We start from the raw sequence: 18,895 nt of genomic DNA on the forward strand, positions 1-18,895 counted from the left end.
TATTTGGAGGTGGAGCGATGGTGGTTAGAGCAGCAGCAGGACTGGCCAGTCACAGCTTAGCGGGTCCCGGGACCCACCGGTCCCACCGGTCCCACCTTCCGCACTCAGCAGCTAAACTGCGGCCACCTGCGGACGGACGCGCCCTCCTCCCGGCTCCCACCTGGGTGCGGGGAGCAGGGGAGGGGCGGCTTTAGCCTGTGCTCATCACACACACGCACGCTCTCCACTCTCCTGCAAGAAGACCCTGGGAGGGTGGGCGCGGGGCTGCGGCAGGGGCATGGCGGACTTGCGTTCTCCACTTCCCCGTCCCCCCTACACCCCCGCCCCCGCTCCCCACGGCCGCGAGGGAAGCCGGCTAGCGCTAGGACCGCGCCGCTCCGCCCGCCCGCCCGCTCGCCCGCTGCTATAAGAGGCCGCTCGGGGCCCCACGCGGAACCGGCTCCGCGCCGCTGTCCCCGCGTCCCCACCCGGCTCGAGTTCAGCGCAAGCCCAGGCAGAGTCCCCGGCCTTCGAGGGGGCGCCCCCCGTCCCCCCGGGCCCCGCCGCGCACCATGGGCGCTGCCCACTCGGCGTCCGAGGAGGTGCGGGAGCTCGAGGGCAAGACCGGCTGTGAGTACCGTGACGGTGGCCGAGCACCCGCCGCGCGCGGGGACCGTCGCCTTGCATGCCCCCCGCTTCGCGCCACCGCCGGGTGCGCTGTGTGACCTTGGGCCAGTGGCTGGCCCTCTCTGTGCCTCGCTCTCCGCTTGGTTGCTTCCAATGGGTTCCCGCCCGCTGCTGTGCCGGCGATGTCCCCGAGAGGGGCTGGAGGGGGGACCCCCCGACGGGGGTGGAGGGGTGGGTGGGTGGCGGGAGGCGATGAGACACCAGCTTCCCCTAGCTAAGGCAGAGGGCAGGGCGGAGCCGGGCAAGTGGCCCCGGCTGCGAGAGCCGGCGCCCCGGCAGCCCCGGAGAGCGCTGAGCGCGCGCGGCGCCGCACCTGCAAGTCTGCGGCTGGGGATGCGCAGGGAGGAAAGTTTGGAAGTGGCGGCACCCGGAGGAGCCGCGCCGCCCGCGGTGACCTTAGGCGGGGGGTCACCCTCTGGCCTCCCCGCAGTCCCCACCTCCCGCTGCAGGCTTGGGCACCGAGCCCCGCGTCCTCCGAGCTGGCTTGCACTCCCCGGACCACAGAGACCCGGCTGGGCGAGCGTAAGGAAGTGCGGGTCCGCCCTGCGCTTGACCCTGGGCTCGGAAGCGACGCGTGGACCCGGACCTGGGCAGGCGAGCGGCCAGAACCTGCTTTGCTGACCCACACAAAGCCGGTGTTAGCCCTTCCAAGGCTGTGTGACCTTGGGCTAGTTAGTTTCCGTCTCCCAGTCTGTCTCAGTTTGCCGGCTCTGGTGCCCCGTGGGTGCCCCAAACGCCGGGAGCTGCGGCTGGAGGCAGCTGCGGAGTTGAGAGCAGCCAGTCAGCAGCCACCGAGAGGGGACCCCCGCTGCCACCCGCCTCCCTAGAGCCCGGTGAAGTCATAGACAGTCCCAAACTGCCGAGTGTGTACACCCGCGCACGCAGAGTGCCAAAGTGTGGAGTGGATCCGGTTAGAGAGTCGTTTACATAACTCACTAAGGGCGACATCGGAGCCGTCCGGTCCCGGCAAGAGCGAACGGTGGGAGGGAACGCTGTCCGGAGTGTGTGCACACGGTGTGCAAGCTTGGAATGTGTGCAAGGCAAGTGTGGGCGTGTGCATGCCGGGAGCGTGTGCACCCTGCGTGCAAGCCGGGAGTGTGTGCAAACTGTGCAAAGCAAGCGGGAGTGTGTGAACCCTGCGTGCAAGCCGGGAGTGTGTGCACGCAGTGTGCACTGCTGTTTGAAGAGGCTGCTATGATCCTGGACCCTCCTTGCCTCAGTCTCCCCAGTTCTGGGACTGGAGGGCAGCGCTCTCCCAAGCCCCACTTTTGAGTTTTCTCTCTGAATTCACTTTTCTGACTCCAAACAAACAGAAAGTTTTATAAACGCGATCCCTGAGGCCCACGTGACAGGACGGAGGCCCCCACCCACTCCTGACTCAGTTTGACCCATCGCCAGTTGCTGGCCCAGCGGGCGCAGGTCGAACCCCTACCGGGGCGGCACCCAGGGCCTTCTGGGGGGGAATTCCAGCGGGCTGTGGGTTTGACAGTGATGGGCCGCAGAGCATGCTGGGAGCCTTGTCAGTTTCCTGGGCTCAACCTCCCACGGTGACAGATGCTCCGCTCAGGCTTGATGGCTGAGGTGTCTTCTCTTGCTGCCTGGGCTCAGAACTCGAGCCCAAAAGGAGCTGGGGGGCGGGAACCCGAGGTTGTTAAACCCGGGGGGACAATGCTTCCTGGGGTCCCGCAGGCCTTGAAGGTGGCTGGTGCCGCCGTCTGGGCACTTTCACCCACTTGGCGAATCTTTATGGACCCGGGTTTTTGAAGATTTTAGAGAATGTGGCTGTGTCTGTCACCCAGAGAGGCCCATATTCCCAAGCAGGATGCACAGCACGGGCATCTACCCCGTGGGGTGTTATGTTTCCGGGAACCGGGGGCGGGGGAGGGGCGGACAGGTAACTGAGCGAGTCATGTGACAGGAGCATTGGAGCGGCAGGTGCCAGGGCCCTGTGGCGGCGGGAGGCCGTTGTCATGCCGATGGATGGCACAGCAGCCCTCGAGGCTCAGGCTACCCTGCAGCCCACCTTCTGGGGTGCCTCGGTTTCCTCTACCGTCAGATGGGCGCAGCACCTTCCTCGGAGGTGCTGCTCAGCCCTCAGAGGCGCATCGAGCTAAGTGTTGTCCCCTTTAGCCCTGGCGTGAGACCTTCAGCAGGTCACACACGGTCTCTCCGGGCCTCGGTGCTCCACCTGGGCCTCGCCATTGTGTGGACCTGAGGAGGTGATGCTATCGGGAAGGGGCTGGGCTTGGCGTGAGGTTAGTGGGCTGGACAGGGCTGCGTCTGTGAGAACTTAAGGAGTGTCCCAGGACTGGGGTGGCCAGGGGGACACGTTGCACTTGGGCTTGCCCACTCCGACACTGAGCACTTTGTAAGACACCCAGGAGGTCTTCACCCACATTTTTCTAGGAAGGGTGATGGTGACATGGCCATTTTCCCCCCATGAGGCTCCGAGAGAGACAGCATCTTGCCTCCAGCCCCACAGCCAGGCGCGGAGGTGGAGATGAAGGGTTCTGTTGTCTCTCTGACCTCCAGGGTAGGGACCGCTGCCCAGGGTGGACTGCTTTTCCTTCCCTCACCCCAGGACCTTTGCACAAGCCGGTCTGTGGCCAGTCCATTGCACAGTGTCTTTTGTGCCGTTTTCTGTTGATAGGAGAATGCTCCCATCACTTCCTCCCGGGTTAAGATTTCTGATCTTATCTCCCTGCCCTGTTTCAGGGCAAAGAGGGCTCTGAAAGCTGTTGCTCCCTAGAAAACTGTCCTGCCTGGCCACTCTCATGAAGCCTTGGTCGGACATGCTCACCTAACTCCCTGGGTTCCTGGGTTCCTCCCACCACCTCCTCTGCATCATCACCTGCCCCCTCCCCCCATTAATGGGCTGGGTTCCTCCCACCACCACCTCTGCACCATCACCTGCCCCCCTAAAAGATGGGCGTCAGTGTGCCCCCACTCTCCACAGTTGCTGGTTGGCAATGAACGCATATGAGGCTCACACGGGGTGGGGTGGGGGGCTGTCACTGAACCCTTCATAACCCGGAAAGCATCACTGAGCCAAGGGCCACCTCCCCCTACAGGCCTTGTCCGTGCCAGCCCAGAGCCAGCCCATGGAAAATGGGCCTGACAGACGAAGGATGGAGCTTGCCGGCCTGCGCAGGGCACAGCAAAGACCGCTCCCCCCTCCACAGAGAGAACTCACTGACTCATGGCTCAAGCCTCCCTCCGAGCCAAACCAGCACCCACCTAGACTTAGCTTGTCTTTCCAGAAGGGAGATCAAGCCTGGGGTGCCCCCGCCTGCCCCACTCCTGATGGAAGCCAGGCAGGAGGCTGCTGGGAAAGGCAGCGGTCTGTCCTCCTGTCTCCAAGAAGTTCTCTCCATGCCTGCAGAGCCAAGAAGCTGCCAGAAGCAGCAGAGCCTTGGGGCCAGAGCTCAGGCCTCATGGCCACATTGGCAGGCCCGTGACGTCTGCCCAGCGCCAAGCGCCAGCCCAGCTGTCAATTGCAAGGTCCTGCTGTTCCTGGACCCTGCCAGGGACACTGCTGGCCCATTGCATGGATGAGGTCATGGAGGCTCTGCAGATGGATGGGAGGGAGATTCCCTCCCCTCCAGGGGAGAGCCAAGGGCAGCTGGGGCCTGGTTCCTGCTTTTTCATTGAGTCCAGCATCCCCCCTCCCTCCTACCCTCCATCCTTCCCACCCTCCATCCCTCCCACCCCAGGTGTGATTTCTTAGGCCATAGACTTCTTCATAGAATTACGGTTGGAACCCAGGGCCTCACACATGCTAGACAAGTACTCTGCCAGTTAGCTGCACCCCTGACCCCCGCTTTTAAAAATATTTTTGATACAGTCTTCCCACGTAGCCCAGACTGGCCTTGAACTCAGGACCCTCCTGCCTCATCCGCTTCTTAGGTTGCCAGCTCAGGCCTGGGAGCGACCTCTGCCTATGGTTCCTAAGGCTTGCAGGCTCTGGATGAGGCTGGGGGATGGGTGGGTTCTCTGCCCTTCAGAAGCTCGAGGATCTTTTGAGGTACAGGGGGAGGCTGGAATGGCGTGGGGCTGACACTTCGGTACTCAGCCCTCCACAGAGGCACGAGAGCAGCCAGCCAAAGCCACTGTCCCAGCAGTGGCCAACGCTGTTGACCCTGGGAGCCCCACAAAAGGGGGCTTACCCGCATCTCTCCAGGTTCTCAGGACAGGAGCCTTAGAAGCCATTTGTACCTGGTACACACCTGTTGTCATCCCAGCAGAAGGTTGGAGGAGGATCATGAGTTTGGGCTAGCCTGGGCTATACAGAGAGACCTCATCTCTAGAAAAATGGGGGGAAGGAGGAAATTAAAACAATTTTGTTTTGTTTCAGACAGGGCTTCTCTGTGTATAACCCTGGCTGTCCTGGAACTCGCTCTGTAGACCAGGCTGGCCTCGAACTCAGAGATCCTCCTGCCTCTGTCTCCCGAGTGCTAGGATTAGAGGTGTGCGCCACTGCCGCCTCCCAGCAGCTACTCCCCTGCCCTGAGGATGCCATCTTCTCTTGTAAAAGCTCACTGAGGGAGGGTTCCTCCTCATGGCCAGTTTACAGACAACGGGGGTTTAGCTCAGAAAGTGACTGCCCATGGTCACTTAGATGCTGAATTCGAATCCAGAGCAGGTTCTCCTGTGAGGTTTCAAATGGAGAGAGAGAGAGAGAGAGAGAGAGAGAGAGAGAGAGAGAGAGAGAGAGAGAGAGAAAGAGAACAGGTAAAGGGCAGAGCCCGCAACCCTCCGGGTCCCTGGCATGCCCAGGAGAGGCGGCGAGCACGTTACAGCCACACGCTGGTGGACTGGGCTGCACTGGACCTCAGGGCTGACAGGGTGGGTTCTGGGTGGTATGGAATGTTCTAGAACTTGCATGCCGGGTGGTAGGCAGTTAGATTGGGGTGTGAGCCATCTGTCTCCTGGGGGCTTCCAGGGTGGCTCGCATCTGTTCCGAAGAGAAACGTGTGTTGTCTGTGGGAGCGCAGGTGGCGGTTGCTGGACTCGCTGGCTTGGGGACCTACAGTAATGAGCTCCTTGTGCTTCTTTACGCCCCGGCCTCCCTGCCCGCCCCGCTATGGGCACGGTATTTTGTTTTGAGCTAACAGAGTCCTCCTTCCCCCAGATGGGAGGTTAATCAGAGCTCAGGCATACCGCCGGCTGGGTGACAGGTCAGATGACAGATCAGGAGCTCCTGTGTCCCCAAAGCACTTGGGTCCCTGGTACTTTTAAGCTGAGGGACATGGGGTCTTTGCACCTCTGAAGGACCCATTGCTCTAGGAAGAAGGTGGGGCCAGGGCCCCGAGGGAGGAGCCGGGCCACCAGCCACCTTGTCACTTGCTCCACCTGAATTATTCATAAAGCCAGAAGGTCAACTGGGCATTTCCGTTGGTGGTGGCGGTTACCTTAGGCACTGGGACAAGAAGGCCCTTTGTTGTCCCTGCGGTGTGACCTTTTCGGATGGGCAGGCTGTCAGGAGTGGCTTTCCATTCCCCTTGGGAGGCGACAGGAAGTGTCCGAGGTCATGCCAGGGCCTGAGGTCCTCTAGAAGGGGAGGCAGGGGCATTGCTGATGAGGCTGAGCCTCCAAGAGCCCCCTCAGGAGGAGCCTCGCTGTGCCTCAAGCCCCCTTTGTGGAGAATATCTTGCCTCAAGGGTCGCGGCTTGAAGAGGGGCCCCAGGCAAGCACGCGCTGATCACCCATCTCCAACCTTGAGTGCTCCCAGATACAAACTTCTGAGCACTGGTGTGACACCCCCACACGGAAAATTCCTCCCTACACTCAAGACACATGCAGGGAAGCTTAACATGGAATGCAGTTAGGGCACTCGCCTAACGTGGTGCCATGAAAACAAAACAGAATAGATGCCTTAAAAATATTATATAGGGCCTCCGTCCATGGTGCGCCTGCTTAGCGCAATGAGCTCAGAGCCATGGGTCCAATAACCCAGCACCAAATAAGACCAGTGTGGTGGTGCCAGGACTTGTGGGGGGCGGGGGTTGCAGGCAAGAAGATCAGAAATTCAAGGTCATCCTCAGTTACGTACAGAGTCTGAGGTCAGCCCCCAGGGTACATGAGACCCTGCCTGGAATCAAACCAAAATATTAAATCCCTTTTGTGTTTTGACTTGGGCTCCCATCCCCAAGATACCTCATCCATCACAAAGTAAAACCCGAACCACACACAGTCCAAAGCTTTTGAATCGTTCTCATTATAGGGTGATGAGCACATTCCAGTGTAAACAGTTCTTAAAATTGTATTTGTGTGCATGCAGACCCTGCGGCACAGGCTCAGCGGCAAGAACCTCTGTTCTCTGAGCCATGTCGCCAGCCCTGTGTGGCTGTTCTCACATCCACGGTCCATAATTCCCTTCTCTCCCATCGTGGACACGCCTAAAACGAACTGTTACCTCTGCCTCTGTGCTGAGTTTTGTCTGGCTGTGTGTTTTTACTTTTCAGGCCTGCCTACCAGCTGGCTAATTATCCTTTTGGGCAAGCATTTATTTTCGCAAACGCCACTCATTATAAATCTTCTTCTTTCTTAATACGTTTTTTTCCCATAGATTTCTTCTCTGTGAATTATAAATTGAACTCTTTTGCTGGGCATCTACGAATGAGCATTGAACTGGGTATAAAATTTGAGCTTGCTGGGTGATTCCTCCCCACCCCCACCCAATGTTCTGTTTTGGGTTGCTATTGATAAATCGGGTTTTTGTCTAGTGACTTTTTTGTTCTTTTGTTATTGAAACCTATTTTCCCTCTTTTAAAACTTGTGTTGTTTTGTTTTTTTAATTCTAGCAACTGCGTGCCACACACTCTTTTTTTTAAAAAAAAATTATTTAACTTTATGGGCATTGGTGTGAAGATGTCAGATCCCCTAGAACTGGCCTTCCAGACAGTTGTGAGCAGCCATGTGGGTGCTGGGAATTGAACCCGGGTCCTCTGGAAGAACATTGGCTGCTCTTAGCCACGGAGCCATCTCTCCAGCCCCTGTGTTGGCATTTTTAGATGTGACCATAACCTGGGAATGGTTTGTGCCGTTTGATTCTAAAGAAGACTCCTATCTTCTATCACAAAAATGTTGTCTCCTGGCGATCTTGCCCCTCAGTGGTTCCCGTTATAAATATGCTGGACCTTCTTGTTGCCTCCTGAACACCTCCTTTCATGTTTCTCCCTTGCTCTGAGACACATTCAGCATCACTTCCTGAGGCGTGCCCTTCAGTTCACTAATTCTCTCTCCAGCACGGTCGCAGCCGTCCCCCACTGTGCTGGGCAGTTTTATGTCAACTTGACACAATCGAAAGTCATCTGAGGAGGGACCCCCAATTGAGATAATGCCTCCCTAAGATCCAGCTGAAGGGCATTTTTTAAATTAGTGATTGATGGGGAGGGCCCAGCCCATTGTGGATGGGGTCATCCCTGGGCTAGTGGTCCTGGGTTCTGTAGGAATGCAGGCTGAACAAGCCAGTCAGCAGCTCCCCTCCATGGCCTCTGCATCAGCTCCTGGCTCCAGGTTCCTGCCCTGCTAGAGTTCCTGTCCTGACTTCCTCCTAAGATGAACAGCAATGTGGATGTGTAAGCCAAATAAACCCTTTCCTCCCCAGCTTGATTTGGTCATGGTGTTTCATCACACTAGAAATCCTAAGACATCCATTAAAAATTTTAAATTTTGTTTTGTTTTGTTTTTCGAGACAGGATTTCTCTGTATAGCTCTGACTGTCCAGGAACTCCCTTTGTAGACCAGGCTGGCCTTGAACTCACAGAGATCTGCCTGCCTTTGCCTCCTGAGTGCTGGAATTAAAGGTGTGTGTCACCACACCCAGCAAAACTTTTAAATTCTAATTACTTTACCGATCACTTTTAAGTTCTTGTTGTAGGGTTTGAATATCCTCCTTTGGTTCATTTGCTTGTATGGTTTGACTTGATTTTAGGCTCATCTTCTGCCAGGGCTATCTCCGTCCCTCCCCCTGGCAGGGCTATCTCCGTCCCTCCCCCTGGCAGGGGTCCTGAGCATCCTGAGTCATAGAAGTGGTTTCTAAGATTACTTTTGCATCTGTTGTGCTAAGTACCTCGGGGTTATCATCAGTGTGCAAACACTTTCTGTGTAAACTTCTCGACGTGGGGCTCGCCTCCCTCCTCCCCCTCCGCCCAGCAGAGGCAGAGCCTGGGCTGGCAGAAATGTTCCTATTTAACCCATCCGACCTGGATGGCTACCGTTGGCATTTCAGTGTTTGGTGGGGTCCTGGTTTAAGCTTACACAGATCCATGGCCAGCAGGGTCTCTCGATGGGTTTACAGCCATCAGGGCTTGCCGCCATTCTAATAGCATCCAGCAACTTCTGCTCATCACTCTGTGGGGGTCTCCGTCTCCCCTTGTTTCTGGCATCTGGGTGTGTCCCCTCCCTCCCTGGGACATGAGCTTGTCCTGCAGCCCAAGCTGTTCTTGAACTGGAGGTCCTCCTGCCTCAGCCTCCTAAGTGCTGGATTGACAGGTGTGTGCCCCCAGGCCCTGTTCAGGGAGAGAAAGCTTTCTTCTAAGCTTGGTAGACCATGAGGGCGTTCCCTGGATTTCTCCAGTGGCCATGTATGTGTTTGGAGTGGCAGGTGCAGCCTGCGCCAGCCCTCAGAAGCAGGGCCGGTTTCTTTGCGACTTCTTCCCATGCACGTAAGGTAAGTTACCGCTGCTTGCTTCAGCCTCGGGATAAACCCGGAGCTGGGATGGTTCTGAAGGCGGGGCTGAGCTGTCTCTTCTTGGATGCTGTGCACGGCACCCACTCTCTGAACAACATCGGCTTGGATGGAGGCTGCCCCGCCCTTCCCTATCGCTCCACTCGTGTGCAGAGATGCATGTGCCCCTTGCTCCAGCGCACAGAGAACACGGTGGCACGTGGCAGGGAGAACAGCCCCTACCTCTGCTCTTCTGAGCTGTGTGACCCTCGGGGAGCCACACGGCCTCTCTGATCCTGCCTCCTGAGCAGGGAAGTGGGGGTGTGCCGGGCGGGGCGGCACTATGAGAAGAGCTGAGCCCTGGCTCCGCTCCTGCCTCTGAGTCAGGGCTGTCACTCTCTTTAGTCCTGCTATAAGGCGAACGGTAAAGAGCCAAGTAGGGCTGGAGAAAGGCGGGCACACCCCAACTGGAACGCTCCGAGCTGTGCTCTCCCACTCATGGCTTTCTGCCTTGCCTCCTTTGCTTAGAGTGCAGGGCGTGTGGCAGAGCAAAAGCAATCCACCCATCATCATGCCTACTCCCCCTCCAAAGATGTGTGCTGTGCAGAAGAAGCCCACAGAGACCCCAGCGGGGGACCCTTGGGGCCCCGAGGTGACCACAGATGGTGTTGTTTCTGTGCTGGTGTGGCACATCTGTGGCTTTTGCACTGGGCTGAAACGTCTGCGCGGAAGAGGGTCTAAAGGGTCTGTGTGCCTGCCTGCCTCCCTGTTGGATTTGAAAAACCACTTCAAAAGGCCGGGTGCACCCTGAGCAGGTTTTTAAAGTCCACGGCAGTGTGGTGGGTGCACACCAGGGCTGTGGCTGCCTCGGCGCTGGCAGGTGGGTGGGGGAGGGGTGTTCGAGAGGGCAGCTGGCACTGGCTCCCCTGCAAGGCTCCGGAAGCCCGGCCTCCCTCCCTCCCTCGTCCGTCCCTCCCTCCCCAGTCCGGCATTAGTCACTGCTGTGTCTGGAGCCCCAGGTGGCCCTCTCTGTGGAGTCCAGAGGCAGCAGAAGAGCCCTGAAGACTGGAGTTGCTCAGGGGACAGACCGCAAGCCAGGACGGCTCTTGATTCTCCACCCAGATTCAGAGCTAAGCAGTGGACGCGGCTCTTTCAACTGGGGCCAAAGTTCATGTGACAAAAAAATGACCATCTTAGGACTGTGGGGCAATGGCTCAGTCGGTACAGTGCCCTGCGAGCACGAAGAACCTAGCTCCATCCCTCGCCACTCATATACAGAGTAGTAACACACATGCAATCCCAGCGCAGGGGAGGCAGAGAGGGGAGGTGCCCTGGGACTCTGGCTGAATCTGTGAGCTCAGGTGCGGCGAGAGACAAGAAGACAGATGTTGACCTCACCCCCTTCACATGCACACACACAAACTCCCCCCAGTCTCTCTCTGACTATTTTAACGGCTGTGAAGTGAGCATCTTGGTTGGGCTCCCTGCCTTCAGTGTTCTAAATCGCCGCCTCTCTTTCCAGAACATTCCATCACCCCCATTTAAACCCTGTGCCCACCCGTTATCCATCTGCACCCTCTCCTCCTGGCTCTTGCCCAGCAAGAGTCCGTGTCCCCCTTCCAAGGAATCACACAGCTGGGCGCTTGACAGGTGGACAGGTGGACCAGGTGGCCTTGGTGCCGGGGACAATTGTCACTGTCCCACCCTGCACCAGTGAGGGTTGCAACAGCTGCTCTTTCGACTGTGAACAGGATTGTGCCTGTGGATTTCCCCTAGTGCATGCAGTCAGCCATCCACGGGGGACGTGGTTGTTTTCACCTTGGAGAGCTGTGAATAGCATTTGTGACTAGGATGGCATGTCACCATGGGAGCCACCTCCTAGGAGGTGGGAGGTGTTATTGTTCTGTCAGGGAAGGAGGCAGCATGACGCTTAAGGAGCAGCCTCTGTAAACCTGGGGCGGCGGCCACGGGGTCCTGGCCCCCGTCAGTTAGGATGGTGAAGCCACAGAGCTCCGGGTACCTCGCAAGTCCCCAGATCCTATTTGGTGTGCTCCTGGGGGTCGAGCATTCATATTCAGGCTGGTGTGGCTGCTGAGGACCGGAGGCAGGGAGGCTTAGGGAGCCCCTGAGGAGAGCAGACTCAGGTCCTGTGTCCAAGCCTCTCTCTCCTCACCAGGTCCGCTGCCGGCTCCCAGCTGTCCCCAGCCCTCTCTCTGGCTACTCTCCATCTTGTCTTGCCAGGGGTGACAGGTCTTGGTCCCTGGCCTGGAGTCCTATGTTCCCTGAAGGTGAAGACTCTAAAACTTGTCCTAGTAGATGAAGCCAGCACAGCCCACCACAGCCATTCCCACGGCCTCCACCTTCTCAGGATTCCTGGGGTCCAGAGCTATCACCATACCCTCTGCCACCATGCTGTCCCTTGTCTCAGGCTGCAGAGACTGGCATCGGGCAGCCCCTCCTGCCCACACCCCCTCCCCACCAGGGCGGTGGGGGGTGCTGGAAACATCTTTCCCATCACTCTTTTCTTCCCAGTGAAATGTGAGGCGCAGATTTCACCCGGCCTTCTAAAGCCTTATTACTTGATGTGTTGACATGGTAGTATTTTAGATCTTGTGGACTAAAATTATATCACTAAAATTAATTTCACCTGGACGTGGGTCAGTGGTTATTAGAAACTCCAGGAAGCGCAGTTTACAACTTATGCTCACCAGAAGTATAAGGCATGGTGACCACGCCTTTAATCCCAGCACTCGGGAGGCAGAGGCAGGTAGATCTCTGTGAGTTTGAGGCCAGCCTGGTCTATATCGTGAGTTCGATGAGAGCCAGAGCTATATTGGAGGACTCTGTTTCAAGCCAACAAATCAGGCTGAGGAGCTGGGGCTCTGGCTCTGGTAGAGCATTGTCCTATCATGCCCGAGGCCCTGAGTTCAATCCCCAACACAGGTGAGGATCAGAGCTCAGGGTTATCATTGGCTACATAAGTGAGTTGGAGGCTAGCCTGGGCCTCATGAGAGCCTGTCTCAAAAAGGGAGGGATAAAGGGAAGGAAAAATGTCCTTTATAAGATCACATGTGCCCGGACCACGGCACCGAGCCAAGGATGACTTATTAGTAATTTTGAGAGCGTCTGCTGTCCCATATGGACTGTGACATGTGCAGGGAAATGTTGTTATGGCTGATGCCTACGCACTGTACGGAGTGAAACTGGAAAACACAGGCAAGTCGGAGACAAGCCTCAAGTCCTAGTTGCTGTGTGCTCTGTCCCGTGTGATCACACACCTTCAATGTGAACTTCACGTCAAGCATCATCTCGGCTGGTTGGATTGTCCCCTTGGTGACATGCCGGGAACACTACATGCTGACTTTCACTCCTTCAAAATAGTTTTTCAAGGGCTGGAGATGTGGCTCAGTCCGTAGCGAGCATGGTGAGCATGCATGAAGCCCTGGGTTCAATCCCCCAGCAACACATAAGTCACATGTGGCGGCGTATGCTTGTAGTTCCAGCACTTGGGTGGTGGAGGCAGGAGGATTATCCTGCACAGAGCATTCAAGGCCAGCCTGGGATACATAAGACTCTGTCTCAAATACGTTTCCAAGGCTGTGTAGTATTCCGACTTAAGGATGTCCCAGGATGCTTGCGGTCTCCTGGGGGCTTGGCATTTTCTCCACAGGGTTATTAGCTTTTATTACGAGGCAGGCAAGCTTCCTGTGGCCAGCTCTGTACACTGCTCAGTCCTTGGGTTTGTTCTAGGGTTGCTGGTTGGAAGGGCGTGTACACCATCATCTGTTACAGATGTCGCACGAGACAGAATTAAGCCTGAGTTTTCCAGCAATTGTGGTGTAACCTAATTCTACACTTTCCAGTAGCCACACTGACGATATGGCTAAAGATGGAGCAGGACTTTCAGTTGTAGCATCTCGGGAGGCTGAGGCAGGAGGATTGCTTGGGCAAAGTTCAGGCTCAGCCTGGGGACCCCGCTCAGCAACCGACGGTCAAAGACTTGATAGATTTGATACAGAGAGACATTTTGAAAACAGTCCCAATTTGGAAACACTTCTGGTTCTTCCCGAGTGTTTCTGTGAGGGCTGCTGGGCCGCGAGGGCTGCTGGGCCTCAACAGGGATGCAGATGTGTATACATACACTTAGCATCTGGTGGATTCTTATTTTCAGGACCCATTCCTCCCCGGGGGTGTTACTGAAGGTGGTGGGTAAAGTTTTTTTTTGGTGAATCACAGGGCTCACTCAGAGAGCATTGTGCCCCTGGGCTGGGAGTGTAGCCCAGTGGGTAGAGTATTCACCTGAAGCACACAGAGCACTGGGTCCCGCCCCCAGCTCTTAATAACTTGGGTGTGGTGGCACACGCTTGTAATCCCTGTGCTCAGGAAGTGGAGGCAGGGGGAATCAGGAATTCAAGGTCATCTTTTGCTACATAGACCATTTAAGGCTAGCCTGGGCTACATGAGACCCTATCGGAAAAAAAAAAAAAAGTTCTTCACCCCATAAGCATGAAGCCCCACATCTTCCAAGGAGACCTCTGTGTCACTTTGTGCCCACATCAAGACACAGAATATTCTTTGTCCCCCAAGGCCCTGCTCACACTCCATTCACATTACTCTGCCCCCCCACCCCCCGCCCCCACCCCCAGGTAGCCACTGCCCTGATGGCTAACACTGCAGACGTGTGTTCCCTGAGTATGAGTTTTGCCCAGGTGAAATCGTGAAGCACATGCCTTTTCATGCCTGGCTTCTCTGGTTCCGTGTTAACATATGGTGCCCGGCTTCATTACTGTATACGGTTCCATCGGTTGGCTGCATCACACTTATGTACTTTGGCTGTCTGGGGTGGTTTCTAATTTATAATGCTTCGCACCGCCCGGCCACCAGGCCACAAGCACCCTGTGTTCGTCCTGTTACGTACATACTGGGCGTGGGCCCCTGGTCCGCTTGCTTGCTGCCTCGTCTCTGCTGTCCATGGCCGTGTCTTTCTCTAGGAAGGTAGCTCTCGTCCTGGAGATCAACCTTCCCCAGCATTTGTGATTGCATGTGCGGCCTGGGGAGGCAGCCCCTGCCTGCCGGGGCTGTGTGGGATGGATGAGCTAATCCCTGGAGTGGTGCCTGGCCCAGGCTGGCAGCCTTCCCTAGTCTTCCCTGGTGAGCGGCAGCTGCTGGGGATGCTTGAGAACTCTGTGGTGGATTCTTGAACAAACCGAGGCTCCAGCCTGAGGTGGAAGGTGGCGGGGAAGACTCCCGGACAGGGGGAGGGCCGTTAGGTCTCAGGGATTCACACCGTCTAGAATGAGAGGTGGCGTGGAGGTGGGGGCGGGGCGTGAGGTGATTGCAGGTGGGTAGGGCAGGTCCCCAACCCAGTCACTGCACGGGCAGGCTTGGCCTGAACTGGACATGGTCCTCAGGAGTGCTTGAAGGCCCAGAGCATCAAGCACCTGGGTATACCTAGGTGACGTCCCATGAGGGAAGGTGTGCTTTGGGTTGTATCCCAGAGTTCCCGGTTGCCAGTGCTGTGGTCTTCAGCCTTCTGAGTGGCAGCTGGCAATAGTCAAGCCAGAGATGACCGTAGGGACCCCCTTGGGTCACGCGCCACTCTCTGCCTCAGAGTTTGTATATTTGGGGGATTCCCTCTCCTTCCAGGCCCACCTTCTCCCTTCTGCTCTCCCTCCCTTCCTGGTCCTCTCCCTGCCGAGAGAAGCCCCATAGGCTATGGGAGAGGATGGCAGGGGTGGGGTGGGGTGGGCAAACAAGCAGGTCCAAGGTGCCCTTTCACAGGCGGTGGAGGACAAAGCGTCGGGGAGTGGCTGATGGTCCCTGGCCCGCCGCCGACGCCGTCAGGGGCTGTCATTCATAAATAGCCACCATCTTGCTGAGGGAGTAGCCGATGACCCCAGAGCTGCCCCAGCAGGCAGAAAGGGGGGCTCTCCTGTGTCCCTCGGTCATGGTTCGATGTGGTCAACGGGGATGTCTCGGTGTTATAAGAGGGATGGAGGGGCCAAGGAATACCACAGCCTCCGACCACCTCAAGTTCAATGTCAATGAGTCAATGATCTCTCCCTCTCTCTCTCCTTCTCTTTCTCTCCCTCTCTCCCTCTCTCCCTCTCTCCCTCTCCCCCTCTCCCCCCTCCCCTCTCAGTCTCCTCCGACCAGATCGAACAACTGCACCGGAGATTCAAGCAGCTGAGCGGGGACCAGCCCACCATCCGGTAAGACGCGCAGCCAGGCCGTTATCTCTTTCCCTGGGGTCCGTGGGGCTCTGGGCTGGCTGGCTCCGGGGACTCTCCCAATTTCTGCAGCAAACCTGTTGTGTGGATTCTCCTGGGTCTTTCTAAGTCATGCGGTGGAGAGGGAGGAAGGGGCCCTTTCTGTTTCCTAAAGGATCAGACGCCTGCAGGGGAAGCCAGCGAAGGGGAGGAACCCAGGGAAGCCAGTCAGCCACCCGGCCCTGCCCAGCCGCTTTATGCGGTGTGCCATCTGGACCAGTCCTGACGTTTTGCTCCCTCCCCTCACCCACCCACACACTGAGGGCCTGCTGGATCCTCCCTGGTGCTGGAGTGTGAGAGCCAGCTGATCCAGCTGTGTTCCCTGGGTGCTGGCCTCACCCTGGTGAGCCTGTCTCTAGACTTTATCTCCTCCTCTGTGTCGTTCCAGCCTTGGACAAGATGAGGTGGGTGGTGGCGTCTCCTTTCTGGTAGGGAAGTTGATGTTTTCCACTGTGGCTTCATTTATTTGTTTTTTGGTATTGGGGATGAACACCGCCTCGTACACGCCAGGCAGGCGCTTCACCCTGGTCTACAGCCCCAGTCCCCTGTTTTTCCTTTTGCCCCTCAGCTGCATCACCGCTAAATAGCCCAGGCTGGCCTTGGACTAACCCTATAGCCCAGGCTGGCCTTGGACTCACCCTATAGCCAAGGCTAGCCTTGGACTCACCCTATAGCCCAGGCTAGCCTTGGACTCACCCTATAGCCCAGGCTAGCCTTGGACTCACCCTATAGCCCAGGCTGGCCTTGGACTCACCCTATAGCCCAGGCTAGCCTTGGACTCACCCTATAGCCCAGGCTGGCCTTGGACTCACTCTATAGCCCAGGCTAGCCTTGGACTCACTTGATATCCTCCTGGCTGTTAAGAAGCTGGACTGACAGGTGGGAGCCACAGACCCTGAGAAGTGAAGAACCGTCTGTCACAAACTTTCTAGCAGATAGCAGTTTCCTAAAAATATGCATGGTGTCTCAAGGTGACCTCATTGGAACACTGATGCAAGCCTCGCACAGGTTCCAGGGAAGCGCCCTTCTTCATAGATGGACTTAATTTCGCCCTTCAAGGGGGGGGGGAGGGGCATGTGCACACGCATGTTTCCTTGCTTGCTACACAAAGGCACATAATTAACCCAGAGTGGCGCCCTGAAGGTTCCCATGGTCTCAGGGTTCTGTGGCCTCTGGTCTCAATGTAATTGGCCCCCAATTCTATCAAAGACAAGGTTGATCTGTGCAGAGCAGCCCAGAGGAAAAACCTGGGCACACCCCATGAAGTCACCTGGCTTTTCACCTGCTCTCATGGGCTCAGGCGCCTGAGTGCGAGCCAATTGCCGTGGCCAGGGGCCAGAAACAAACTGTTTTGCCTTGCCTAGAATTGAGGAGCAGGCTCTAGGGTCAGACCCAGCCTTACCTGGGAGACAGACCTCAAGCTCTTGGCTGTGTGGCTTTGGACCAGTCCTCTCTTTCTGAGCCAGCCTTCTGGGTAAAGCAGGCGGCTGCTTTGAGCTTGGATCTGAGCACTCGGCTCACAGATGTGCGCAGCTGGCTCCCAGACATTTGGCAAATGGGCCAGGTTATTGTGCCCCACCTGAGATGTAGATCAGAGCCTGCTGATCTGCTTGGAGGGTGTAGAAATCCTGAGTCCTGGGAGGGAGGGACCTCATGAAGGTCCCATCTGCGCAGAGGTGAGCTTGAGATCAAAGTGGGGGACGGTCCAACTGTACAGGGTGAGGGGATGTTGAGGGGACCCTCCATGCTGTAGGCAGGCAGAACCCTGGCTCTTAGCATAGTTAATAGTCACCTCCTCATTCCATGTGGGTGCTCTCCAAGAAGTTTATGGCGTCTAAGCCAACCTATCCCGTATCATGAGCAGTGTGACCAGTTGGGTTCCTTTGGGGCTGGAGTTGGGAGGGTAGCCTCTGGCTGGGTTATCGGGGAAGATACTCACCCCCAACTGGCTTGACATGCTTCCTGCATGTATGTGTACCTCAGCCCACATGCCACAGCAGACTGCAGCCGCACATCCACGTGGTGCCCCAAGGTGGGCCCTCACCCCTCCCAGCTGCTCCTTAGTCATAGTGAACGGGGCCTCCCCTTCTTCTGACCCCCTCCCGCCCCCACCCAGGGCTGCCCTGTGCTGTCTGTCTGTCATCTGTCTTGCTTCAGGTCCATCAGAAAGTGCACAATTCTCCCCAGTCTTCTGTCCTGTCCTCTTGTCCTTCGGTCCATCCCACTCAGCTGTCCACCCCCAGTGTCCCCTCCATCCAGCATTGCCTGGGAAGACATTTGCCCTGTGAGACAAGATCCCTGCCCTGAAGAGTGCCCACGAGGCCTCAGTTTCCCCAGTATGGGAAAACCGTGTGCTCTGTGAGCTCACTGTGAACTCTGCCCTGAGGCCTAGCAGAGTGACCTCGGCAGCTGAGCTGTGTGTGTGTGTGGGGGGGGGGGGGCTCAGAAGCCACCGGAAACTAGCCCACGGCACTGGGTTTACAGAAGAGGCCAGCCCAGCCCTGGGTGATTTTCCTTGGTTGTGTGTGTCCTTTGTGGGCTGGATACATGTCCTATCCTCTTTGGGAGTCTGGGCAGGAATGGGGGCCCATAGCTCTAATTCTCTCCAAAGCCAAAAGGTCCAAGCTAGGGGGAGGGGAGTGTGCGCTCTGGGGCCGGAGTATTTCTGCTAGTGAGCTGTGTGGCTGCGGCTTACGGGCTTGGCCTCTCCGGACTCCGTGCTCTTGTCTATGAAAGTGGGCCCATCACCTTCACTACTTGTGGGTGTGAGGGTGACTGAGACTCCCAGTGAGTGGCCTGGCATGGGGAGGGCACTCCAGAATGTGGGGGAGGTGATGTAAAACACCCTGCCCTGGGGCTTCAAGCTGCCCTGGAGGAGGCATGGAAGGTGGTGTCTCTCGGGGCTTCCTGGGGTCCTTCCCCTTGCTGACCACTAGGGCGGCCATGCTGGACTGATGGCAGGTGGGTCAGCTCAGTCCCGAGGGCAGTGACCTGATAGCATCCAGGGCCTCAGGGTGGAGCGGAGCTTTTTTTCCACAAGCCCAGTGAGGGCCTGGCGGGCATGAGATGGTGGCCCCGAGGCCGCTCAGCTTGGCCTGGCCCAGCTCCATCCCCAAGACTTCTTGCCTTCTCTTTGTCAGAGTGGGGGGGGGGCGGCAGAAGTCAGGGGTTGCTGGGTACCAGCCAGCCAGACCTACTTCTTGTGAGTGACAGCTTCCAGACCAAGGCCAAGACATCACACCTGGGCAGTAGTCACCGTCCCTGCTCCCCTCTCTCCTCCCTTCCTCTC

The 18,895-nt window shown here is 57.1% G+C and overlaps 1 protein-coding gene across 1 annotated transcript in view; it reads left to right on the forward strand.

Moving 5' to 3' along the window:
• The first annotated feature begins 430 nt into the window (after positions 1 to 430).
• The window catches only part of Tesc (tescalcin), a 29,806-nt gene continuing 11,341 nt past the window's right edge, over positions 431 to 18,895 (forward strand). The window contains exons 1-2 of the mRNA XM_006970805.4: positions 431 to 609; positions 15,480 to 15,549. Coding sequence (XP_006970867.1) covers positions 552 to 609; positions 15,480 to 15,549 — 128 coding nt within the window. The 5' untranslated portion in view covers positions 431 to 551. The remainder of the gene's footprint in view (positions 610 to 15,479; positions 15,550 to 18,895) is intronic.

Source organism: Peromyscus maniculatus, chromosome 23, assembly GCF_049852395.1.
Source record: "Peromyscus maniculatus bairdii isolate BWxNUB_F1_BW_parent chromosome 23, HU_Pman_BW_mat_3.1, whole genome shotgun sequence".
In the NCBI taxonomy this organism is placed as follows: Eukaryota; Metazoa; Chordata; class Mammalia; order Rodentia; family Cricetidae; genus Peromyscus; species Peromyscus maniculatus.